Source organism: Taudactylus pleione, unplaced genomic scaffold (genome assembly GCF_031769625.1).
Source record: "Taudactylus pleione unplaced genomic scaffold, aTauple2 ptg000740l, whole genome shotgun sequence".
Classification (NCBI taxonomy): domain Eukaryota; kingdom Metazoa; phylum Chordata; class Amphibia; order Anura; family Myobatrachidae; genus Taudactylus; species Taudactylus pleione.
Window position 1 is genome coordinate 1741870 of NW_028285142.1, and position 27410 is coordinate 1769279.

Sequence of the window (27410 nt, forward strand, 5' to 3'; positions counted from 1 at the left end):
GTAAGTTTGCCCCTAAGTCCCGGCCATTGGAGGTTCCTGCTGCGGGTTCTCCTTCATACATCTGGGGGAACTTAATATTTGTGGATATAGCCCCAAATATAGAATGATAAATGGGCCCCCGTGTCTCTTGGAGAACGAATCAGCTCTTTCTGATTTCAGTCGCCTCTGTGTGCGGATGATGGTACCTTATTACTCTCCCCAGATGTTCTCCTGCGCTACTGAGAGTGTTTCTGCGATTTCATCTTGCATGTCATCTCCCCACCACAAACTCCACGGTTCAAAAATAGATCTGACAGTATTCCCAGCGGTCGCTAGTAGTTACCGACCTGACATTCCTCGGGGTCTCCTCACAGGGACGGGAAGAAATATAGCAGGGGAACGTCAGAGGGAAGAGAAGTTACATTGTAATCTTGCTGCAGTGCTCATGGTATATGTTATTTGTTGTGTTACATCCCAAGTGCTACAAGATATCTATTAGAAGCCAAATAAAATAACGACTTTACATAAATACAGAAAAGGAGAAGATCCCTGCCGCCTGTGCAGGATCATCGCGCTGTTTATTTAACACAGCCAGACCCAGAATAGCCAGGGAGCGCTGCTCTGCAGTGACCTCATCCGCGCAGGGTGTGCAGACGGAGAGGTTTCTATGGAGACCGCTGCTTTGACTTTCATTTTTAAATTCCAGCACTAATGAACATTTTTTCTTATTGCCCTGACTTTTAAATCAGCCCTGGAATGCGAGTGCCTGTGTCCTGGAGTCAGCTGCATAGGGCAGGCAGGGAGTTACAGGTAACGAGGCACTGCTTCCACCTGGGACACAGCAGAGAGCAGGGAACTGCATAGAGACAGCTTATCATGTAAAGGTGAGATAGAATCAGGTAGAAATATCCCTTATTAGATCACCGCACAATTTCACTGCTAAGAGAGTTCTGTGTAATCTCCAGCCATGGGCCTGTAGGGAGCTAGGTATATTATGCATGATCTAGTATTGGGAAAAGAATATGTCTGATGCCTGGCACTCTCAGAGGAATGGCTGGTCTATCATCAGAGTCATACACATGGGGCAAATGTTCCCTCCACAACCAAAAGCAAAATAAAGCCATAGGTGGTAAAATGAAAGCTAGTAACACTGCACCCCAGGTTCTCTGCTACACATGGCGAGGTTTGTAAGGTTCCGATTTACATTTTTATTATTATTTTTTTTACATTTTACAGCCCTTCACTATCCTGAGCTTATACTGTACTGTGTATACGGGATGCAGTTAATTGACCACCGCACGAAATGCTGGCCGTCGGAATCCCGATGGCGGAAGGCTGACCCGGGACTAAAGATAGGTCGTCGAAATGCCAACGCCTATCTTTAGCCCCACGCCGAAAATTCCGACGCCCGACATCCTGAACGAGGTAAGCTAGGGATAGTTAAGTAGTAGCTGCAGCGTATGCTTATACATGTAGTAACTATCCTGAGCTTATACTGTACTGTGTATACATGTAGTAAGACTATCCTGAGCTTATACTGTACTGTGTATACATGTAGTAAGACTATCCTGAGCTTATACTGTACTGTGTATACATGTAGTAACTATCCTGAGCTTATACTGTACAGTGTATGCATGTAGTAACTATCCTGAGCTTATACTGTACAGTGTATACATGTAGTAACTATCTTGAGCTTATACTGTACAGTGTATACATGTAGTAACTATCCTGAGCTTATACTGTACAGTGTATACATGTAGTAACTATCCTGAGCTTATACTGTACAGTGTATATTGTAGTAACTATCCTGAGCTTATACTGTATAGTGTATATTGTAGTAACTATCCTGAGCTTATACTGTACTGTGTATACATGTAGTAACTATCCTGAGCTTATACTGTACAGTGTATATTGTAGTAACTATCCTGAGCTTATACTGTACTGTGTATACATGTAGTAACTATCCTGAGCTTATACTGTACAGTGTATACACATGCTGAGAAGTGCTGGCTATCTGAGCTTTTACTGTACTACATATACATGCGATGGGTCTCCTGATATTATACTGTACTACATATACATGTGATGGGTCTCCTGAGCTTACACTGTACTACATATACATGTGATGGGTCTCCTGAGCTTTTACTGTACTACATATACATGCGATGGGTCTCCTGATATTATACTGTACTACATATACATGTGCTGGGTCTCCTGAGCTTATACTGTACTACATATACATGTGATGGGTCTCCTGAGCTTATACTGTACTACATATACATGTGCTGGGTCTCCTGATATTATACTGTACTACATATACATGTGATGGGTCTCCTGAGCTTACACTGTACTACATATACATGTGATGGGTCTCCTGAGCTTATACTGTACTACATATACATGTGATGGGTCTCCTGAGCTTATACTGTACTACATATACATGTGATGGGTCTCCTGAGCTTATACTGTACTACATATACATGTGATGGGTCTCCTGAGCTTATACTGTACTACATATACATGTGATGGGTCTCCTGAGCTTATACTGTACTACATATACATGTGATGGGTCTCCTGAGCTTACACTGTACTACATATACATGTGATGGGTCTCCTGAGCTTACACTGTACTACATATACATGTGATGGGTCTCCTGAGCTTACACTGTACTACATATACATGTGATGGGTCTCCTGAGCTTACACTGTACTACATATACATGTGATGGGTCTCCTGAGCTTATACTGTACTACATATACATGTGATGGGTCTCCTGAGCTTATACTGTACTACATATACATGTGATGGGTCTCCTGAGCTTATACTGTACTACATATACATGTGATGGGTCTCCTGAGCTTATACTGTACTACATATACATGTGATGGGTCTCCTGAGCTTATACTGTACTACATATACATGTGATGGGTCTCCTGAGCTTATACTGTACTAAACATACATGTGATGGGTCTCCTGAGCTTATACTGTACTACATATACATGTGATGGGTCTCCTGATATTATACTGTACTACATATACATGTGATGGGTCTCCTGATATTATACTGTACTACATATACATGTGATGGGTCTCCTGAGCTTATACTGTACTACATATACATGTGATGGGTCTCCTGAGCTTATACTGTACTACATATACATGTGATGGGTCTCCTGAGCTTATACTGTACTACATATACATGTGATGGGTCTCCTGAGCTTACACTGTACTACACATACATGTGATGGGTCTCCTGAGCTTACACTGTACTACATATACATGTGATGGGTCTTCTGAGCTTATACTGTACTACATATACATGTGATGGGTCTCCTGAGCTTATACTGTACTACATATACATGTGATGGGTCTCCTGAGCTTATACTGTACTACATATACATGTGATGGGTCTCCTGATATTATACTGTACTACATATACATGTGATGGGTCTCCTGAGCTTATACTGTACTACATATACATGTGATGGGTCTCCTGAGCTTATACTGTACTACATATACATGTGATGGGTCTCCTGAGCTTACACTGTACTACATATACATGTGATGGGTCTCCTGAGCTTACACTGTACTACATATACATGTGATGGGTCTCCTGAGCTTATACTGTACTACATATACATGTGATGGGTCTCCTGATATTACACTGTACTACATATACATGTGATGGGTCTCCTGAGCTTATACTGTACTACATATACATGTGATGGGTCTCCTGAGCTTATACTGTACTACATATACATGTGATGGGTCTCCTGATATTATACTGTACTACATATACATGTGATGGGTCTCCTGAGCTTACACTGTACTACATATACATGTGATGGGTCTCCTGAGCTTATACTGTACTACATATACATGTGATGGGTCTCCTGAGCTTATACTGTACTACATATACATGCGCTGGGTCTCCTGAGCTTATACTGTACTACATATACATGTGATGGGTCTCCTGAGCTTACACTGTACTACATATACATGCGATGGGTCTCCTGAGCTTATACTGTACTACATATACATGTGATGGGTCTCCTGAGCTTATACTGTACTACATATACATGTGATGGGTCTCCTGAGCTTACACTGTACTACATATACATGTGATGGGTCTCCTGAGCTTACACTGTACTACATATACATGTGCTGGGTCTCCTGAGCTTATACTGTACTACATATACATGTGATGGGTCTCCTGAGCTTATACTGTACTACATATACATGTGATGGGTCTCCTGAGCTTACACTGTACTACATATACATGTGATGGGTCTCCTGAGCTTACACTGTACTACATATACATGCGATGGGTCTCCTGAGCTTATACTGTACTACATATACATGTGATGGGTCTCCTGAGCTTATACTGTACTACATATACATGTGATGGGTCTCCTGAGCTTATACTGTACTACATATACATGTGATGGGTCTCCTGAGCTTATACTGTACTACATATACATGTGATGGGTCTCCTGATATTATACTGTACTACATATACATGTGATGGGTCTCCTGATATTATACTGTACTACATATACATGTGATGGGTCTCCTGATATTATACTGTACTACATATACATGTGATGGGTCTCCTGAGCTTACACTGTACTACATATACATGCGATGGGTCTCCTGAGCTTATACTGTACTACATATACATGTGATGGGTCTCCTGATATTATACTGTACTACATATACATGTGATGGGTCTCCTGATATTATACTGTACTACATATACATGTGATGGGTCTCCTGAGCTTATACTGTACTACATATACATGTGATGGGTCTCCTGAGCTTATACTGTACTACATATACATGTGATGGGTCTCCTGAGCTTATACTGTACTACATATACATGTGATGGGTCTCCTGAGCTTATACTGTACTACATATACATGTGATGGGTCTCCTGAGCTTATACTGTACTACATATACATGTGATGGGTCTCCTGAGCTTATACTGTACTACATATACATGTGATGGGTCTCCTGAGCTTATACTGTACTACATATACATGTGATGGGTCTCCTGATATTATACTGTACTACATATACATGTGATGGGTCTCCTGAGCTTATACTGTACTACATATACATGTGATGGGTCTCCTGAGCTTATACTGTACTACATATACATGTGATGGGTCTCCTGAGCTTATACTGTACTACATATACATGTGATGGGTCTCCTGAGCTTATACTGTACTACATATACATGTGATGGGTCTCCTGAGCTTATACTGTACTACATATACATGTGATGGGTCTCCTGATATTATACTGTACTACATATACATGTGATGGGTCTCCTGAGCTTATACTGTACTACATATACATGTGATGGGTCTCCTGAGCTTATACTGTACTACATATACATGCGATGGGTCTCCTGATATTATACTGTACTACATATACATGTGATGGGTCTCCTGAGCTTACACTGTACTACATATACATGTGATGGGTCTCCTGAGCTTATACTGTACTACATATACATGCGATGGGTCTCCTGAGCTTATACTGTACTACATATACATGCGATGGGTCTCCTGAGCTTATACTGTACTACATATACATGTGATGGGTCTCCTGAGCTTATACTGTACTACATATACATGTGATGGGTCTCCTGAGCTTACACTGTACTACATATACATGCGATGGGTCTCCTGAGCTTATACTGTACTACATATACATGTGATGGGTCTCCTGAGCTTATACTGTACTACATATACATGTGATGGGTCTCCTGAGCTTACACTGTACTACATATACATGCGATGGGTCTCCTGATATTATACTGTACTACATATACATGTGATGGGTCTCCTGAGCTTATACTGTACTACATATACATGCGATGGGTCTCCTGATATTATACTGTACTACATATACATGCGATGGGTCTCCTGAGCTTATACTGTACTACATATACATGTGATGGGTCTCCTGAGCTTATACTGTACTACATATACATGCGATGGGTCTCCTGAGCTTATACTGTACTACATATACATGTGATGGGTCTCCTGAGCTTACACTGTACTACATATACATGTGATGGGTCTCCTGATATTATACTGTACTACATATACATGCGATGGGTCTCCTGAGCTTATACTGTACTACATATACATGTGATGGGTCTCCTGAGCTTACACTGTACTACATATACATGTGATGGGTCTCCTGAGCTTATACTGTACTACATATACATGTGATGGGTCTCCTGAGCTTACACTGTACTACATATACATGTGATGGGTCTCCTGAGCTTACACTGTACTACATATACATGTGATGGGTCTCCTGAGCTTACACTGTACTACATATACATGTGCTGGGTCTCCTGAGCTTACACTGTACTACATATACATGTGCTGGGTCTCCTGAGCTTACACTGTACTACATATACATGTGATGGGTCTCCTGAGCTTACACTGTACTACATATACATGTGATGGGTCTCCTGAGCTTATACTGTACTACATATACATGTGATGGGTCTCCTGAGCTTACACTGTACTACGTAAACATGTGATGGGTCTCCTGAGCTTATACTGTACTACATATACATGTGATGGGTCTCCTGAGCTTATACTGTACTACACATACATGTGATGGGTCTCCTGAGCTTATACTGTACTATGTAAACATGTGATGGGTCTCCTGAGCTTATACTGTACTACATATACATGTGATGGGTCTCCTGAGCTTATACTGTACTACATATACATGTGATGGGTCTCCTGAGCTTATACTGTACTATGTAAACATGTACAGAGAAGTGCCGGCTATCTGAGCTTATACTGTACTACTGTAGACACACATACTGTATTATTGTCATCTTCTTCCTAACTGGATAGTTAGACATTACACAACTCCCAGAATACCGCACATTGTATATGTTAGAATTAATGTGTAAGAGATTCAGAAAGAAATCCTTGGGTTGCTGCGGTTGAGCATAGCAGCGATGGCAATCTGTGACGTCAGTATATATATATATATTATATATATATATATATATATATATATATATATATATAATATGTTTTTGTTTGTTGTGTTTTCATATTACTAAGCATTCAGCCGGTCACTTAAGGTGCGTACACACTGTGCGATAAGGAAAGACAGTACGATTGCGACATTGTAATCGTACCGTCGTTCCTGATCCCCTGCAGTGCTTACACTGAACGATCAGTCGGTCAGTGCAGGCACACGCCATCAGGCGTGCGCATCGCTGGTCGTTTCCTACATTATAGTGCACGATTTCTGCACGATTACTGAGTGATTGCACGATTACGGTGTCGTAATCGTGCAATTGCTGAGTAATATCGCCCAGTGTGTACGCACCATTAGTGGTACTGTATATGAGGTATTGCAGGGAAAATATGTCCATCAGGAGGAAATTACATTTCCGAAATATCTTGGCTCCTTTAAAATAACATATAGTTGTATTAATGTGTACACACACAGAGTTATTTTAAGTGGTCTTTTATGTCCTATACAGTATACTGTAGGATGATTCCTGCACACCCCAGGCCCTCACTAGGGGGCAGTATTGTTACACTCTCCCCTGTAGCCCTGTTCAGCTCCCCTGTGAAGTGATGATATTTGACGCTGAGGTGTTACCACCAGTCAGATACAGACCAAGGAGATATATTCAGGGGTTTTGCTCATTCATTCTCTTCCCCTCTTTGTATCGCATCTGGATTACTTTGACTTTCTTGTTCTTGTTTTGTATTGCTCCCAGCAGCAAGTGTGCTCTCTGTCCCTGCATGGCTGGCACAATAGACAGGTGTGTAGAAGTTGCTGGTAATCTAAGTTACATCTATTCTGCACTGAGTTTTCCTGTGTCAGTCTGTAGCTACAGAGGAGCTTGTGTTACACTGGCAGCTGCTTCTTCTGCATTTGGTATCCGCTCCACACAAACACAGACTCCCCCCTCCCTCCCCTTACCCCTGCTTCCACTATAATGTGTACAGTATATGGGTCTTCCCTGCTCACGGCTCTGTCTCTGAACTATTTGGACTTGGAGCCTTTTCAATGTTTTTATTTTTCTCCGTTTTCCTTGTAGGGTCTCCTGACGGGGGCTGCGCAGCGTTACATGAGAGCACAGAAGGAGCCGCCTGCGATAAGAGGAAGCTCACAGCTGCAAGACGGGGCTTCCTGTCACTCTTGTAGTAGTGTTACCCGGAAACTTGTCTGATTGGCTTTCCAAGCGTGGTTTCTGCTCTTATCATGACTTCAACAATGCTGGCTGGCGATGTCAATGAGAACCTGCCGATCCCCGAACTTCAGATCCCAAACCTGAGCGACGGCACCTCGGCCAGCAGCACCCCCAGCCAACGGCGCAGGCGCTTTAAAATGAAACGTGCGAAGTCTGAGCGAAATCGGGAGACTGCGGCAGACACCTCAGACTGTACCGGCAATCTGGAGTACCTACAGCTACCCTCTATAGAGATCACTCCATCCAGCGATGAGGACAGTGCCCGCTCTAACTCCTCCACACCCAGCACCTCGCCCCGGCGGCAAGGGCACCGGCTGAATAGCTGGGGGACCCTGCTGTGTAAGGAGAGCAGGGAGATGGAAATGATGGTGAACAGTGAGAGCAGGTCAGTACTATAATAGCCACTTACTGCATCGTCTGATTCATGGCATATGTTATGTTTATTTCTGGTGAGCGTACCGGGGAGGAGCACCTGTAATGTACAGGTTATGTAGGGGACTGATGGACGCCGTGGCTATTTATAGTTCTCTCTCGCGTCTTGTTACGGGTGAGCGTACCGCGGAGGAGCACCTGTAATGTACAGGTTATGTAGGGGTACTGATGGACGCCGTGGCTATTTATAGTTCTCTCTCGCGTCTTGTTACGGGTGAGCGTACCGGGGAGGAGCACCTGTAATGTACAGGTTATGTAGGGGTACTGATGGACGCCGTGGCTATTTATAGTTCTCTCTCTCTCGCGTCTTGTTACGGGTGAGCGTACCGGGGAGGAGCACCTGTAATGTACAGGTTATGTAGGGGTACTGATGGACGCCGTGGCTATTTATAGTTCTCTCTCTCTCGCGTCTTGTTACGGGTGAGCGTACCGGGGAGGAGCACGGGTAATGTACAGGTTATGTAGGGGACTGATGGACGCCGTGACTATTTATAGTTCTCTCGCGCGTCTTGTTACGGGTGAGCGTACTGGGGAGGAGCACCTGTAATGTACAGGTTATGTAGGGTACTGATGGACGCCGTGGCTATTTATAGTTCTCTCATGCGTCTTGTTACGGGTGAGCGTACCGGGGAGGAGCACCTGTAATGTACAGGTTATGTAGGGTACTGATGGACGCCGTGGCTATTTATAGTTCTCTCTCGCGTCTTGTTACGGGTGAGCGTACCGGGGAGGAGCACCTGTAATGTACAGGTTATGTAGGGTACTGATGGACGCCGTGGCTATTTATAGTTCTCTCTCGCGTCTTGTTACGACTTCTGTCCAGCTGTGGCCGTTCTGCAGCTTCCCTAGAGGACAGCGCTAGGAAATAACTCTCCTGCTGAGGATGCTAATTTAGGTATGGTTGTTTCCATGGCAACAGTGCATCGCTACCGCCACTGTGGTCCCATGGCAACACCGTGACACTTTTATGTACTGTGCAGCATTCTCATGGGCCGGGCAGGCTACTTGGTGCTAATCTGTGTTTGAGTTCTGGGTCCAACCTGGGAACCGTCTCATACACACGTCATAGTCCTAGCCTGTACAGTACGGCTCATTTGCCTTCATATAAGAACCGTGTAAGGTATTTCAGTGACCGGAGGCGCTTACAGTCATTCAAAATAAAAGTCCTGCAGCCCCGCCACTCTGTGAAGTGATTGTACAAGGGTCATGTGCTGCTATTAGTAGACCTGTGTAATAGGCATGTTCGTCTTCCTGCCGCTAACAGCAATTTAGTCGCATCACGTCTCGCTAAGCTGCTGCTTGTGATTCGCCTGCTGCTTGCATTGGGCTTTATAGTAAATACCTTATTTCATTTACAGCATATAAAGGCTACGTGCAGCTTTCTGTGGTCGGGTAATGATTTAACAAATGAAGCTATAATTCAGGCACCAGCCAGACCAATCTGGTGGTATGAGTGACCCCCTCAGCCAGCCAGGAATGACTTGTACTCACTGACATCTATGTGGATTCCAAGAAATAGTTGAACTTTAACAATACACTTGTCCATGCCGTGGCTATTTGGCACCCGGGGTTGTTTGATGTCTGACCACGTATACGCACATGGAGCCGCTCTAATGCCATGACCCCTCGGTCCGGTGTGTGTGATATTCTATGAGTACTGGCTGAGAGGAGGAATCCCCAGCATAGGTTATTGTCTCGGCTCACATAACTCTGCTATTACCAATGGCACAAAGGAAAATGTATCAGACATAGAAACAGCACAAGTACAAGGTGGGGGGGGGGGGGGAGATGCAGATATGGCATAGAAGATAAAGAGGGCAATCCTCGCCAGGGTGTACAATCTGGTGGGTGAGGGTAATGTTCAGATAACAGGGGGTTTATTTACTAAAGGTCAATTTAATGGATTTTGATCGATTTTAAATCGTTCTAAATCGATGTTGTGTTTTTGGGGCCAAATCACACATTTACTGACCGACAATTTTTGATTTGTCTTTTTAAGTGTCAGTAAATGTGTAATTTAGCTCCAGAAATACAAAATTTAATTAGATCGCTGCAGTGATGGTCTGAGAGCTGCAGTGATGGTCTGAGAGCTGCAGTGATGGTCTGAGAGCTGCAGTGATGGTCTGAGAGCTGCAGTGATGGTCTGAGAGCTGCAGGATGGTCTGAGAGCTGCGGGATGGTCTGAGAGCTGCAGTGATGGTCTGAGAGCTGCGGGATGGTCTGAGAGCTGCAGTGATGGTCTGAGAGCTGCGGGATGGTCTGAGCGATGCGGTGATGGTCTGAGAGCTGCGGTGATGGTCTGAGAGCTGCAGTGATGGTCTGAGAGCTGCGGGATGGTCTGAGAGCTGCGGGATGGTCTGAGCGATGCGGGATGGTCTGAGAGCTGCAGTGATGGTCTGAGCGATGCGGGATGGTCTGAGAGCTGCAGTGATGGTCTGAGAGTTGCGGGATGCTCTGAGAGCTGCAGGATGGTCTGAGAGCTGCAGTGATGGTCTGAGAGCTGCGGGATGGTCTGAGCGATGCGGGATGGTCTGAAAGTTGCGGGATGGTCTGAGAGCTGCAGTGATGGTCTGAGAGCTGCAGTGATGGTCTGAGAGCTGCAGTGATGGTCTGAGAGCTGCGGGATGGTCTGAGAGCTGCAGTGATGGTTTGAGAGCTGCAGTGATGGTCTGAGCGATGTGGGATGGTCTGAGAGCTGCAGTGATGGTCTGAGAGCTGCAGTGATGGTCTGAGAGCTGCGGGATGGTCTGAGAGCTGCAGTGATGGTCTGAGAGCTGCAGTGATGGTCTGAGAGCTGCGGGATGGTCTGAGAGCTGCAGTGATGGTCTGAGAGCTGCAGTGATGGTCTGAGAGCTGCAGTGATGGTCTGAGAGCTGCAGTGATGGTCTGAGAGCTGCGGGATGGTCTGAGAGCTGCAGTGATGGTTTGAGAGCTGCAGTGATGGTCTGAGCGATGTGGGATGGTCTGAGAGCTGCAGTGATGGTCTGAGAGCTGCAGTGATGGTCTGAGAGCTGCGGGATGGTCTGAGAGCTGCAGTGATGGTCTGAGAGCTGCAGTAATGGTCTGAGAGCTTCAGTGATGGTCTAAGAGCTGCGGGATGGTCTGAGAGCTGCAGTGATGGTCTGAGAGCTGCAGTAATGATCTGAGAGCTGCGGGATGGTCTGAGAGCTGCGGGATGGTCTGAGAGCTGCGGGATTGTCTGGTCACGCAGGGTAGGCAGTTCCTGAAGATTGGGGGAAGCACTGGAGAAGTCTCAGGGCTCTAGTGAGAGGTGGTTGTCTGAGAGGAGAAGAGGCAGATCTATGAGGGAGAGTATTTCGTGACAGAGTCAGAATAGAACACAAAGGTATAGATGACAGATGCAGATCCCATCCATTCCCTGGTTAGTATTAATGTATAACTGTGCAGTGAATCATTCTGTGCTCTTCTATCGCTACATAGGTGTGAGGGGGGCAGCTGCTATAGGGCCCAGAGCTGAGGGGGCCATCTTCCTTGTCACATGGGTGTAATTACCATAGGTGTAAGGGGTGCAGCTGCTATAGGGCCCAGAGCTGAGGGGGCCATCATCCTTGTCACATGGGTATAACTACCATAGGTGTAAGGGGGGCAGCTGCTATGGGGCCCAGAGCTGAGTGGCGTCCATCTTCCTTGTCACATGGGTGTAATTACCATAGGTGTAAGGGGTGCAGCTGCTATAGGGCCCAGAGCTGAGGGGCGTCCATCTTCCTTGTCACATGGGTATAACTACCATAGGTGTAAGGGGGGCAGCTGCTATGGGGCCCAGAGCTGAGGGGGCCATCTTCCTTGTCACATGGGTGTAACTACCATAGGTGTAAGAGGTGCAGCTGCTATAGGGCCCAGAGCTGAGAGCCCATCTTCCTTGTCACATGGGTGTAACTACCATAGGTGTAAGGGATGCAGCTGCTATAGGGCCCAGAGCTGAGAGGCCCATCTTCCTTGTCACATGGGTGTAACTACCATAGGTGTAAGGGGGCAGCTGCTATAGGGCACAGAGCTGAGGGACGTCCATCTTCCTTGTCACATGGGTGTAACTACCATAGGTGTAAGGGGTGCAGCTGCTATAGGGCCCAGAGCTGAGGGGCCCATCTTCCTTGTCACATGGGTGTAACTACTGTAGGTGTAAGGAGTGCAGCTGCTATAGGACCCAGAGCTGAGGGGCCCATCTTCCTTATCACATGGGTGTAACTACCATAGGTGTAAGGGGTGCAGCTGCTATAGGACCCAGAGCTGAGGGGGCATCCATCTTCCTTGTCACATGGGTGTAACTACCATAGGTGTAAGGGGTACAGCTGCTATAGGACCCAGAGCTGAGGGGCCCATCTTCCTTGTCACATGGGTGTAACTACCATAGGTGTAAGGGGGCAGCTGCTATAGGGCACAGAGCTGAGGGGGCCATTTTCCTTGTCACATGGGTGTAACTACCATAGGTGTAAGGGGTGCAGCTGCTATAGGGCCCAGAGCTGAGGGACGTCCATCTTCCTTGTCACATGGGTGTAACTACCATAGGTGTAAGGGGTGCAGCTGCTATAGGGCCCAGAGCTGAGGGGCCCATCTTCCTTGTCACATGGGTGTAACTACTATAGGTGTAAGGAGTGCAGCTGCTATAGGACCCAGAGCTGAGGGGCCCATCTTCCTTATCACATGGGTGTAACTACCATAGGTGTAAGGGGTGCAGCTGCTATAGGGCACAGAGCTGAGGGGGCCATCTTCCTTGTCACATGGGTGTAACTACCATAGGTGTAAGGGGGGCAGCTGCTATAGGACCCAGAGCTGAGGGGCCCATCTTCCTTGTCACATGGGTGTAACTACCATAGGTGTAAGGGGGCAGCTGCTATAGGGCACAGAGCTGAGGGGGCCATTTTCCTTGTCACATGGGTGTAACTACCATAGGTGTAAGGGGGCAGCTGCTATAGGACCCAGAGCTGAGGGGCCCATCTTCCTTGTCACATGGGTGTAACTACCATAGGTGTAAGGGGGCAGCTGCTATAGGGCACAGAGCTGAGGGGCCCATCTTCCTTGTCACATGGGTGTAACTACCATAGGTGTAAGGGGGGCAGCTGCTATAGGACCCAGAGCTGAGGGGCCCATCTTCCTTGTCACATGGGTGTAACTACCATAGGTGTAAGGGGGCAGCTGCTATAGGACACAGAGCTGAGGGGGCCATTTTCCTTGTCACATGGGTGTAACTACCATAGGTGTAAGGGTGCAGCTACTATAGGGCCCAGAACTGAGGGGGCCATCTTCCTTGTCACATGGGTGGAACTACCATAGGTGTAAGGGGCAGGCTTGCCTACCCTCCCGATTTGGCCGGGAGCCTCCCGATTTTCGGGTGCCGCTCCCGGCCCCCCGGAAAGGCAGGCAAGCCTCCCGGAAGCTTTTGACCCTCCCAACCTCCCCCCTGATACAAACGGAAACCCCCGCAGCGGGGGTGGCCCCAAGGAAGATGGCCCCTCAGCTCTGGCACCATAGCAGCTGCCCCCTTACCATACTTGACGACAATCAGCTCCAGCCTTCCGGGAGGGAGCTGATTGTCGGCTAATAGCAGGGGGCGGGGCCAGCCTTTGGGGGCGGAGCCGGGGGTGGGGGCGGCCATTTGGTGTCACACTGGGGGCGGGGACGGGGGCGGGGATGCAGAATCGCGTCATCGTGGCACCGCCCCCTGCTTCGCAATGCTGAAAATAAGAGCATTGTGAAGAGGGGGCGGAGTCACGATGACGCGATCGTGCATCCCCGCCCCCGTCCCCGCCCCCAGTGTGACACCAAATGGCCGCCCCCACCCCCGGCTCCGCCCCCAAAGGCTGGCCCCGCCCCCTGCTATTAGCCGACAATCAGCTCCCTCCCGGAAGGCTGGAGCTGATTGTCGTCAAGTATGGTAAGGGGGCAGCTGCTATGGTGCCAGAGCTGAGGGGCCATCTTCCTTGTCAAGTTACATGTGTTACAATATATGCATTTTTCACCATTGGGTAGTACATAGGGGCCTTTACAAAATTTTGCTATGGGGCCTTCAGATACCTAGTTACATCCCTGGGCACAGAATAGATCACACAGGAAATGCTTGTTTCATTTTATTTAAAGCAGTTGTCCACTTTTAGGCAGCTACCTGTTTTCAAACACTAGTCCCCAATTTTGTCCCCTATTTTTGAGTTTTGTCAGCTGTATTGATGAGGCTGGACAGCCGCCTTGATATACAAAGTGCAACCAGGTTACATTTATTAGTGACTGTCATGCTGTCAAAGCAGATAATTTGAATACTATAGGCCTAGAATAGGATTTCTGCCTTAGTGTGCTGCATCTGCACCTCTCCATCATGTGTGTGAGCAGCCATTGTTACTATGGGCACATGTGTGTGAGCAGCCATTGTTACTATGGGCACATGTGTGTGAGCAGCCATTGTTACTATGGGCACATGTGTGTGAGTAGCCATTGTTACTATGGGCACATGTGTGTGAGCAGCCATTGTTACTATGGGCACATGTGTGTGAGCAGCCATTGTTACTATGGGCACATGTGTGTGAGTAGCCATTGTTACTATGGGCACATGTGTGTGAGAAGCCATTGTTACTATGGGCACACATGTCTCCTAGTGGTGTCCTTTGTGCAACTGATCCATGGGAGCTCAGCCTGATGTCTCTAGGCGCTCACCTCTGATGAGGCCGCTGTCCCCGCTATATGCCCTCATCTCTTTATATATATATATATATATATAATCTGTGAGTCAGCAGAAGTTATATTACAGATTGTATGTAGCGTACGATCTTCTGTGTGATCACTGTAATTATCCTTGGGCCCGGCCTCTGCATTAATAACAATTCCTTCACTCCTGCTCTCAGACCTTCTGTACCCATAGACTCTGGCACCCACCTAGTACCATGTGTACCACGGCAGGATCCTTCGTTGCCTGGAGGTGGGTACACACTTTAACAATACCGGACCGATTTACAATTTCCAGGCAAATCGGAATGTCAAATTGGGCATATCATTAAGTGTGTATGCCCAATTTGCGCATTCCCGTGGTCGCATGCGATATGTTCTGGTTGGCAATCGGAATATATCGTGTACGATGCCATGCTGCCAAATGCTGCCTGGCATCCTACATTGCGCCATCGCCCCCTGCATCGTGCAAGTATGTATGCAATTCCCGATGCCGGGGCACGTTGCCTGTCGGATGGGCCTGTGTAGCCGGCTTTACATCCTCTGGGCTCTTACACAAAACAAAACCAAATGTATCTATTTATTAACAGTTACTTATATTGGCTAGATAATTCCATTGGGCTTCACAATTGGGGAAAAAACAATAATAAAATGAGACTGGGTAATAACAAACAAAGAGGTTAGAGGGCCCTGCTCTCAGAGGTTAGAGGGCCCTGCTCTCAGAGGTTAGAGGCCCTGCTCTCAGAGGTTAGAGGGCCCTGCTCTCAGAGGTTAGAGGGCCCTGCTCTCAGAGGTTAGAGGCCCTGCTCTCAGAGGTTAGAGGGCCCTGCTCTCAGAGGTTAGAGGGCCCTGCTCTCAGAGGTTAGAGGGCCCTGCTCTCAGAGGTTAGAGGGCCCTGCTCTCAGAGGTTAGAGGGCCCTGCTCTCAGAGGTTAGAGGGCCCTGCTCTCAGAGGTTAGAGGGCCCTGCTCTCAGAGGTTAGAGGGCCCTGCTCTCAGAGGTTAGAGGGCCCTGCTCTCAGAGGTTAGAGGGCCCTGCTCTCAGAGGTTAGAGGGCCCTGCTCTCAGAGGTTAGAGGGCCCTGCTCTCAGAGGTTAGAGGGCCCTGCTCTCAGAGGTTAGAGGGCCCTGCTCTCAGAGGTTAGAGGGCCCTGCTCTCAGAGGTTAGAGGGCCCTGCTCTCAGAGGTTAGAGGGCCCTGCTCTCAGAGGTTAGAGGGCCCTGCTCTCAGAGGTTAGAGGGCCCTGCTCTCAGAGGTTAGAGGGCCCTGCTCTCAGAGGTTAGAGGCCCTGCTCTCAGAGGTTAGAGGCCCTGCTTTCAGGCTTACACTCTGTAGGATCCCCTGGATCTCTGCAATCTTTCTATGTTTGCTGAACGCCGGCCGGGATCTGACTGTCCCTATTATCAGTGTGTTGCTGTCAGTCCTAGTAGGGAATTGGGCACACTCCAGGATCTGGCTGTCCCTATTATCAGTGTTTTGCTGTCAGTCCTAGTAGGGAATTGGGCACACTCCAGGATCTGGCTGTCCCTATTATCAGTGTTTGGCTGTCAGTCCTAGTAGGGAATTAGCCACACTCCAGAATCTGGCTGTCCCTATTATCAGTGTTTGGCTGTCAGTCCTAGTAAGGAATTAGGCACACTCCAGGATCTGGCTGTCCGTATTATCAGTGTTTGGCTGTCAGTGCTAGTAGGGAATTAGCCACACTCCAGGATCTGGCTGTCCCTATTATCAGTGTGTTGCTGTCAGTCCTAGTAGGGAATTGGGCACACTCCAGGATCTGGCTGTCCCTATTATCAGTGTGTTGCTGTCAGTCCTAGTAGGGAATTGGCCACACTCCAGGATCTGGCTGTCCCTATTATCTGTGTTTGGCTGTCAGTCCTAGTAAGGAATTGGACACACTCCAGGATCTGGCTGTCCCTATTATCAGTGTTTGGCTGTCAGTCCTCCTAGTAGGGAATTAGGCACACTCCAGGATCTGGCTGTCCCTATTATCAGTGTGTTGCTGTCAGTCCTAGTAGGGAATTAGCCACACTCCAGGATCTGGCTATCCCTATTATCAGTGTGTTGCTGTCAGTGCTAGTAGGGAATTAGGCACACTCCAGGATCTGGCTGTCCCTATTATCAGTGTGTTGCTGTCAGTCCTAGTAGGGAATTGGCCACACTCCAGGATCTGGCTGTCCCTATTATCAGTGTTTGGCTGTCAGTCCTAGTAGGGAATTGGGCACACTCCAGGATCTGGCTGTCCCTATTATCAGTGTGTTGCTGTCAGTCCTAGTAGGGAATTGGGAACACTCCACGATCTGGCTGTCCCTATTATCAGTGTGTTGCTGTCAGTCCTAGTAGGGAATTAGCCACACTCCAGGATCTGACTGTCCCTATTATCAGTGTTTGGCTGTCAGTCCTAGTAGGGAATTAGGCACACTCCAGGATCTGACTGTCCCTATTATCAGTGTTTGGCTGTCAGTCCTAGTAGGGAATTAGGCACACTCCAGAATCTGGCTGTCCCTATTATCAGTGTTTGGCTGTCAGTCCTAGTAGGGAATTAGGCACACTCCAGGATCTGGCTGTCCCTATTATCAGTGTTTGGCTGTCAGTCCTAGTAGGGAATTAGCCACACTCCAGGATCTGGCTGTCCCTATTATCAGTGTGTTGCTGTCAGTCCTAGTAGGGAATTGGCCACACTCCAGGATCTGACTGTCCCTATTATCAGTGTTTTGCTGTCAGTCCTAGTAGGGAATTGGGCACACTCCAGGATCTGGCTGTCCCTATTATCAGTGTTTGGCTGTCAGTCCTAGTAGGGAATTAGCTACACTCCAGAATCTGGCTGTCCCTATTATCAGTGTGTTGCTGTCAGTCCTAGTAGGGAATTAGCCACACTCCAGGATCTGACTGTCCCTATTATCAGTGTGTTGCTGTCAGTCCTAGTAGGGAATTGGGAACACTCCACGATCTGGCTGTCCCTATTATCAGTGTTTTGCTGTCAGTCCTAGTAGAGAATTAGCCACACTCCAGGATCTGGCTGTCCCTATTATCTGTGTTTGGCTGTCAGTCCTAGTAGGGAATTGGGCACACTCCAGGATCTGGCTGTCCCTATTATCAGTGTGTTGCTGTCAGTCCTAGTAGGGAATTGGCCACACTCCAGGATCTGACTGTCCCTATTATCAGTGTTTTGCTGTCAGTCCTAGTAGAGAATTAGGCACACTCCAGGATCTGGCTGTCCCTATTATCAGTGTTTGGCTGTCAGTCCTAGTAGGGAATTAGCCACACTCCAGAATCTGGCTGTCCCTATTATCAGTGTGTTGCTGTCAGTCCTAGTAGGGAATTAGCCACACTCCAGGATCTGACTGTCCCTATTATCAGTGTGTTGCTGTCAGTCCTAGTAGGGAATTGGGAACACTCCACGATCTGGCTGTCCCTATTATCAGTGTGTTGCTGTCAGTCCTAGTAGGGAATTAGCCACACTCCAGGATCTGACTGTCCCTATTATCAGTGTTTGGCTGTCAGTCCTAGTAGGGAATTAGGCACACTCCAGGATCTGACTGTCCCTATTATCAGTGTTTGGCTGTCAGTCCTAGTAGGGAATTAGGCACACTCCAGAATCTGGCTGTCCCTATTATCAGTGTTTGGCTGTCAGTCCTAGTAGGGAATTAGGCACACTCCAGGATCTGGCTGTCCCTATTATCAGTGTTTGTCTGTCAGTCCTAGTAGGGAATTAGCCACACTCCAGGATCTGGCTGTCCCTATTATCAGTGTGTTGCTGTCAGTCCTAGTAGGGAATTGGCCACACTCCAGGATCTGACTGTCCCTATTATCAGTGTGTATTTGTCAGTCCTAGTAAGGAATTGGCACACTCCAGGATCTGGCTGTCCCTATTATCAGTGTTTGGCTGTCAGTCCTAGTAGGGAATTAGGCACACTCCAGGATCTGGCTGTCCCTATTATCAGTGTTTGGCTGTCAGTCCTAGTAGGGAATTAGGCACATTCCAGGATCTGGCTGTCCCTATTATCAGTGTGTTGCTGTCAGTCCTAGTAGGGAATTAGCCACACTCCAGGATCTGGCTGTCCCTATTATCAGTGTTTGGCTGTCAGTCCTAGTAAGGAATTAGGCACACTCCTGGATCTGGCTGTCTCTATTATCAGTGTTTGGCTGTCAGTCCTAGTAGGGAATTAGCCACACTCCAGGATCTGGCTGTCCCTATTATCAGTGTTTGGCTGTCAGTCCTAGTAGGGAATTGGGCACACTCCAGGATCTGGCTGTCCCTATTATCAGTGTTTGGCTGTCAGTCCTAGTAGGGAATTAGGCACACTCCAGGATCTGGCTGTCCCTATTATCAGTGTTTGGCTGTCAGTCCTAGTAGGGAATTAGGCACACTCCAGGATCTGGCTGTCCCTATTATCAGTGTTTGGCTGTCAGTCCTAGTAGAGAATTAGGCACACTCCAGGATCGCGCTGTCCCTATTATCAGTGTGTTGCTGTCAGTCCTAGTAGGGAATTAGCCACACTCCAGGATCTGGCTGTCCCTATGATCAGTATTTGGCTGTCCGTCCTAGTAGGGAATTGGACACACTCCAGGATCTGGCTGTCCCTATTATCAGTGTTTGGCTGTCAGTGCTAGTAGGGAATTGGACACACTCCACGATCTGGCTGTCCCTATTATCAGTGTTTTGCTGTCAGTCCTAGTAGAGAATTAGGCACACTCCAGGATCTGGCTGTCCCTATTATCAGTGTTTGGCTGTCAGTCCTAGTAGGGAATTGGCCACACTCCAGGATCTGGCTGTCCCTATTATCAGTGTTTGGCTGTCACTACTAGTAGGGAATTAGGCACACTCCAGGATCTGGCTGTCTGTATTATCAGTGTTTGGCTGTCAGTCCTAGTAAGGAATTGGACACACTCCAGGATCTGGCTGTCCCTATTATCAGTGTTTGGCTGTCAGTCCTAGTAAGGAATTAGGCACATTCCAGGATCTGGCTGTCCCTATTATCAGTGTTTGGCTGTCAGTCCTAGTAAGGAATTGGGCACACTCCAGGATCTGGCTGTCCCTATTATCAGTGTGTTGCTGTCAGTCCTAGTAGGGAATTGGGCACACTCGAGGATCTGGCTGTCCCTATTATCAGTGTTTGGCTGTCAGTCCTAGTAGGGAATTGGGCACACTCCAGGATCTGGCTGTCCCTATTATCAGTGTTTGGCTGTCAGTCCTAGTAAGGAATTGGACACACTCCAGGATCTGGCTGTCCCTATTATCAGTGTTTGGCTGTCAGTGCTAGTAGGGAATTAGGCACACTCCAGGATCTGGCTGTCCCTATTATCAGTGTTTGGCTGTCAGTCCTAGTAGGGAATTAGCCACACTCCAGGATCTGGCTGTCCCTATTATCAGTGTGTTGCTGTCAGTCCTAGTAGGGAATTGGGCACACTCCAGGATCTGGCTGTCCCTATTATCAGTGTTTGGCTGTCAGTCCTAGTAGGGAATTGGGCACACTCCAGGATCTGGCTGTCCCTATTATCAGTGTTTGGCTGTCAGTCCTAGTAAGGAATTGGGCACACTCCAGGATCTGGCTGTCCCTATTATCAGTGTTTGGCTGTCAGTGCTAGTAGGGAATTAGGCACACTCCAGGATCTGGCTGTCCCTATTATCAGTGTTTGGCTGTCAGTTCTAGTAGGGAATTAGCCACACTCCAGAATCTGGCTGTCCCTATTATCAGTGTTTGGCTGTCAGTCCTAGTAGGGAATTAGCCACACTCCAGGATCTGGCTGTCCCTATTATCAGTGTGTTGCTGTCAGTCCTAGTAGGGAATTGGCCACACTCCAGGATCTGACTGTCCCTATTATCAGTGTTTTGCTGTCAGTCCTAGTAGGGAATTGGGCACACTCCAGGATCTGGCTGTCCCTATTATCAGTGTTTGGCTGTCAGTCCTAGTAGGGAATTAGCTACACTCCAGAATCTGGCTGTCCCTATTATCAGTGTGTTGCTGTCAGTCCTAGTAGGGAATTAGCCACACTCCAGGATCTGACTGTCCCTATTATCAGTGTGTTGCTGTCAGTCCTAGTAGGGAATTGGGAACACTCCACGATCTGGCTGTCCCTATTATCAGTGTTTTGCTGTCAGTCCTAGTAGAGAATTAGCCACACTCCAGGATCTGGCTGTCCCTATTATCTGTGTTTGGCTGTCAGTCCTAGTAGGGAATTGGGCACACTCCAGGATCTGGCTGTCCCTATTATCAGTGTGTTGCTGTCAGTCCTAGTAGGGAATTGGCCACACTCCAGGATCTGACTGTCCCTATTATCAGTGTTTTGCTGTCAGTCCTAGTAGAGAATTAGGCACACTCCAGGATCTGGCTGTCCCTATTATCAGTGTTTGGCTGTCAGTCCTAGTAGGGAATTAGCCACACTCCAGAATCTGGCTGTCCCTATTATCAGTGTGTTGCTGTCAGTGCTAGTAGGGAATTAGCCACACTCCAGGATCTGACTGTCCCTATTATCAGTGTGTTGCTGTCAGTCCTAGTAGGGAATTGGGAACACTCCACGATCTGGCTGTCCCTATTATCAGTGTGTTGCTGTCAGTCCTAGTAGGGAATTAGCCACACTCCAGGATCTGACTGTCCCTATTATCAGTGTTTGGCTGTCAGTCCTAGTAGGGAATTAGGCACACTCCAGGATCTGACTGTCCCTATTATCAGTGTTTGGCTGTCAGTCCTAGTAGGGAATTAGGCACACTCCAGAATCTGGCTGTCCCTATTATCAGTGTTTGGCTGTCAGTCCTAGTAGGGAATTAGGCACACTCCAGGATCTGGCTGTCCCTATTATCAGTGTTTGGCTGTCAGTCCTAGTAGGGAATTAGCCACACTCCAGGATCTGGCTGTCCCTATTATCAGTGTGTTGCTGTCAGTCCTAGTAGGGAATTGGCCACACTCCAGGATCTGACTGTCCCTATTATCAGTGTGTATTTGTGAGTCCTAGTAAGGAATTGGCACACTCCAGGATCTGGCTGTCCCTATTATCAGTGTTTGGCTGTCAGTCCTAGTAGGGAATTAGGCACACTCCAGGATCTGGCTGTCCCTATTATCAGTGTTTGGCTGTCAGTCCTAGTAGGGAATTAGGCACATTCCAGGATCTGGCTGTCCCTATTATCAGTGTGTTGCTGTCAGTCCTAGTAGGGAATTGGCCACACTCCAGGATCTGGCTGTCCGTATTATCAGTGTTTGGCTGTCAGTCCTAGTAGGGAATTGGCCACACTCCAGGATCTGGCTGTCCCTATTATCAGTGTTTGGCTGTCAGTCCTAGTAGGGAATTAGCCACACTCCAGGATCTGGCTGTCCCTATTATCAGTGTGTTGCTGTCAGTCCTAGTAGGGAATTAGCCACACTCCAGGATCTGGCTGTCCCTATTATCAGTGTTTGGCTGTCAGTCCTAGTAAGGAATTAGGCACACTCCTGGATCTGGCTGTCTCTATTATCAGTGTTTGGCTGTCAGTCCTAGTAGGGAATTAGCCACACTCCAGGATCTGGCTGTCCCTATTATCAGTGTTTGGCTGTCAGTCCTAGTAGGGAATTGGGCACACTCCAGGATCTGGCTGTCCCTATTATCAGTGTTTGGCTGTCAGTCCTAGTAGGGAATTAGGCACACTCCAGGATCTGGCTGTCCCTATTATCAGTGTTTGGCTGTCAGTCCTAGTAGGGAATTAGGCACACTCCAGGATCTGGCTGTCCCTATTATCAGTGTTTGGCTGTCAGTCCTAGTAGAGAATTAGGCACACTCCAGGATCTCGCTGTCCCTATTATCAGTGTGTTGCTGTCAGTCCTAGTAGGGAATTAGCCACACTCCAGGATCTGGCTGTCCCTATGATCAGTATTTGGCTGTCCGTCCTAGTAGGGAATTGGACACACTCCAGGATCTGGCTGTCCCTATTATCAGTGTTTGGCTGTCAGTGCTAGTAGGGAATTAGCCACACTCCAGGATCTGACTGTCCCTATTATCAGTGTGTTGCTGTCAGTCCTAGTAGGGAATTGGCCACACTCCAGGATCTGGCTGTCCCTATTATCAGTGTGTTGCTGTCAGTCCTAGTAGGGAATTGGCCACACTCCAGGATCTGGCTGTCCCTATTATCAGTGTTTGGCTGTCAGTACTAGTAGGGAATTAGGCACACTCCAGGATCTGGCTGTCCCTATTATCAGTGTTTGGCTGTCAGTCCTAGTAAGGAATTAGGCACATTCCAGGATCTGGCTGTCCCTATTATCAGTGTTTGGCTGTCAGTCCTAGTAAGGAATTGGGCACACTCCAGGATCTGGCTGTCCCTATTATCAGTGTGTTGCTGTCAGTCCTAGTAGGGAATTGGGCACACTCCAGGATCTGGCTGTCCCTATTATCAGTGTTTGGCTGTCAGTCCTAGTAAGGAATTGGACACACTCCAGGATCTGGCTGTCCCTATTATCAGTGTTTGGCTGTCAGTGCTAGTAGGGAATTAGGCACACTCCAGGATCTGGCTGTCCCTATTATCAGTGTTTGGCTGTCAGTCCTAATAGGGAATTAGCCACACTCCAGGATCTGGCTGTCCCTATTATCAGTGTGTTGCTGTCAGTCCTAGTAGGGAATTGGGCACACTCCAGGATCTGGCTGTCCCTATTATCAGTGTTTGGCTGTCAGTCCTAGTAGGGAATTGGGCACACTCCAGGATCTGGCTGTCCCTATTATCAGTGTTTGGCTGTCAGTCCTAGTAAGGAATTGGGCACACTCCAGGATCTGGCTGTCCCTATTATCAGTGTTTGGCTGTCAGTGCTAGTAGGGAATTAGGCACACTCCAGGATCTGGCTGTCCCTATTATCAGTGTTTGGCTGTCAGTCCTAGTAGGGAATTGGCCACACTCCAGGATCTGGCTGTCCCTATTATCAGTGTTTGGCTGTCACTACTAGTAGGGAATTAGGCACACTCCAGGATCTGGCTGTCTGTATTATCAGTGTTTGGCTGTCAGTCCTAGTAAGGAATTGGACACACTCCAGGATCTGGCTGTCCCTATTATCAGTGTTTGGCTGTCAGTCCTAGTAAGGAATTAGGCACATTCCAGGATCTGGCTGTCCCTATTATCAGTGTTTGGCTGTCAGTCCTAGTAAGGAATTGGGCACACTCCAGGATCTGGCTGTCCCTATTATCAGTGTGTTGCTGTCAGTCCTAGTAGGGAATTGGGCACACTCCAGGATCTGGCTGTCCCTATTATCAGTGTTTGGCTGTCAGTCCTAGTAGGGAATTGGGCACACTCCAGGATCTGGCTGTCCCTATTATCAGTGTTTGGCTGTCAGTCCTAGTAAGGAATTGGACACACTCCAGGATCTGGCTGTCCCTATTATCAGTGTTTGGCTGTCAGTGCTAGTAGGGAATTAGGCACACTCCAGGATCTGGCTGTCCCTATTATCAGTGTTTGGCTGTCAGTCCTAGTAGGGAATTAGCCACACTCCAGGATCTGGCTGTCCCTATTATCAGTGTGTTGCTGTCAGTCCTAGTAGGGAATTGGGCACACTCCAGGATCTGGCTGTCCCTATTATCAGTGTTTGGCTGTCAGTCCTAGTAGGGAATTGGGCACACTCCAGGATCTGGCTGTCCCTATTATCAGTGTTTGGCTGTCAGTCCTAGTAAGGAATTGGGCACACTCCAGGATCTGGCTGTCCCTATTATCAGTGTTTGGCTGTCAGTGCTAGTAGGGAATTAGGCACACTCCAGGATCTGGCTGTCCCTATTATCAGTGTTTGGCTGTCAGTTCTAGTAGGGAATTAGCCACACTCCAGAATCTGGCTGTCCCTATTATCAGTGTTTGGCTGTCAGTCCTAGTAAGGAATTAGGCACACTCCAGGATCTGGCTGTCCGTATTATCAGTGTTTGGCTGTCAGTGCTAGTAGGGAATTAGCCACACTCCAGGATCTGGCTGTCCCTATTATCAGTGTGTTGCTGTCAGTCCTAGTAGGGAATTGGGCACACTCCAGGATCTGGCTGTCCCTATTATCAGTGTGTTGCTGTCAGTCCTAGTAGGGAATTGGCCACACTCCAGGATCTGGCTGTCCCTATTATCTGTGTTTGGCTGTCAGTCCTAGTAAGGAATTGGACACACTCCAGGATCTGGCTGTCCCTATTATCAGTGTTTGGCTGTCAGTCCTCCTAGTAGGGAATTAGGCACACTCCAGGATCTGGCTGTCCCTATTATCAGTGTGTTGCTGTCAGTCCTAGTAGGGAATTAGCCACACTCCAGGATCTGGCTGTCCCTATTATCAGTGTGTTGCTGTCAGTCCTAGTAGGGAATTAGCCACACTCCAGGATCTGGCTGTCCCTATTATCAGTGTGTTGCTGTCAGTGCTAGTAGGGAATTAGGCACACTCCAGGATCTGGCTGTCCCTATTATCAGTGTGTTGCTGTCAGTCCTAGTAGGGAATTGGCCACACTCCAGGATCTGGCTGTCCCTATTATCAGTGTTTGGCTGTCAGTCCTAGTAGGGAATTGGGCACACTCCAGGATCTGGCTGTCCCTATTATCAGTGTGTTGCTGTCAGTCCTAGTAGGGAATTAGCCACACTCCAGGATCTGGCTGTCCCTATTATCAGTGTTTGGCTGTCAGTCCTAGTAGGGAATTGGGCACACTCCAGGATCTGACTGTCCATATTATCAGTGTGTTGCTGTCAGTCCTAGTAGGGAATTAGCCACACTCCAGGATCTGGCTGTCCCTATTATCAGTGTGTTGCTGTCAGTCCTAGTAGGGAATTAGCCACACTCCAGGATCTGACTGTCCTTATTATCAGTGTGTTGCTGTCAGTCCTAGTAGGGAATTGGCCACACTCCAGGATCTGGCTGTCCCTATTATCAGTGTGTTGCTGTCAGTCCTAGTAGGGAATTAGGCACACTCCAGGATCTGGCTGTCCCTATTATCAGTGTGTTGCTGTCAGTCCTAGTAGGGAATTAGGCACACTCCAGGATCTGGCTGTCCCTATTATCAGTGTTTGGCTGTCAGTCCTCCTAGTAGGGATTAGCCACACTCCAGGATCTGGCTGTCCCTATTATCAGTGTGTTGCTGTCAGTCCTAGTAGGGAATTAGCCACACTCCAGGATCTGGCTGTCCCTATTATCAGTGTTTGGCTGTCAGTCCTAGTAGGGAATTAGGCACACTCCAGGATCTGGCTGTCCCTATTATCAGTGTGTTGCTGTCAGTCCTAGTAGGGAATTAGCCACACTCCAGGATCTGGCTGTCCCTATTATCAGTGTGTTGCTGTCAGTCCTAGTAGGGAATTAGCCACACTCCAGGATCTGGCTGTCCCTATTATCAGTGTGTTGCTGTCAGTCCTAGTAGGGAATTAGCCACACTCCAGGATCTGGCTGTCCCTATTATCAGTGTTTGGCTGTCAGTCCTAGTAGGGAATTAGGCACACTCCAGGATCTGGCTGTCCCTATTATCAGTGTGTTGCTGTCAGTCCTAGTAGGGAATTAGCCACACTCCAGGATCTGGCTGTCCCTATTATCAGTGTTTGGCTGTCAGTCCTAGTAGGGAATTGGGCACACTCCAGGATCTGACTGTCCATATTATCAGTGTGTTGCTGTCAGTCCTAGTAGGGAATTAGGCACACTCCAGGATCTGGCTGTCCCTATTATCAGTGTGTTGCTGTCAGTCCTAGTAGGGAATTAGCCACACTCCAGGATCTGACTGTCCATATTATCAGTGTGTTGCTGTCAGTCCTAGTAGGGAATTAGGCACACTCCAGGATCTGGCTGTCCCTATTATCAGTGTGTTGCTGTCAGTCCTAGTAGGGAATTAGCCACACTCCAGGATCTGGCTGTCCCTATTATCAGTGTGTTGCTGTCAGTCCTAGTAGGGAATTAGCCACACTCCAGGATCTGGCTGTCCCTATTATCAGTGTTTGGCTGTCAGTCCTAGTAGGGAATTGGGCACACTCCAGGATCTGACTGTCCATATTATCAGTGTGTTGCTGTCAGTCCTAGTAGGGAATTAGGCACACTCCAGGATCTGGCTGTCCCTATTATCAGTGTGTTGCTGTCAGTCCTAGTAGGGAATTAGCCACACTCCAGGATCTGGCTGTCCCTATTATCAGTG

General features: G+C 47.9%; 1 protein-coding gene across 2 annotated transcripts in view; it reads left to right on the top strand.

Moving 5' to 3' along the window:
• The first annotated feature begins 1134 nt into the window (after window positions 1–1134).
• The window catches only part of GRAMD1B (GRAM domain containing 1B), a 690584-nt gene continuing 664308 nt past the window's right edge, over window positions 1135–27410 (top strand). The window contains exons 1-2 of one of the 2 annotated variants that reach the window (XM_088457143.1): window positions 1135–1162; window positions 8082–8619. In XM_088457143.1, the coding sequence (XP_088313269.1) occupies window positions 8246–8619 (374 nt within the window). In that variant the 5' untranslated portion in view covers window positions 1135–1162; window positions 8082–8245. The remainder of the gene's footprint in view (window positions 1163–8081; window positions 8620–27410) is intronic. The other variant, XM_088457142.1, reaches the window with a different exon arrangement.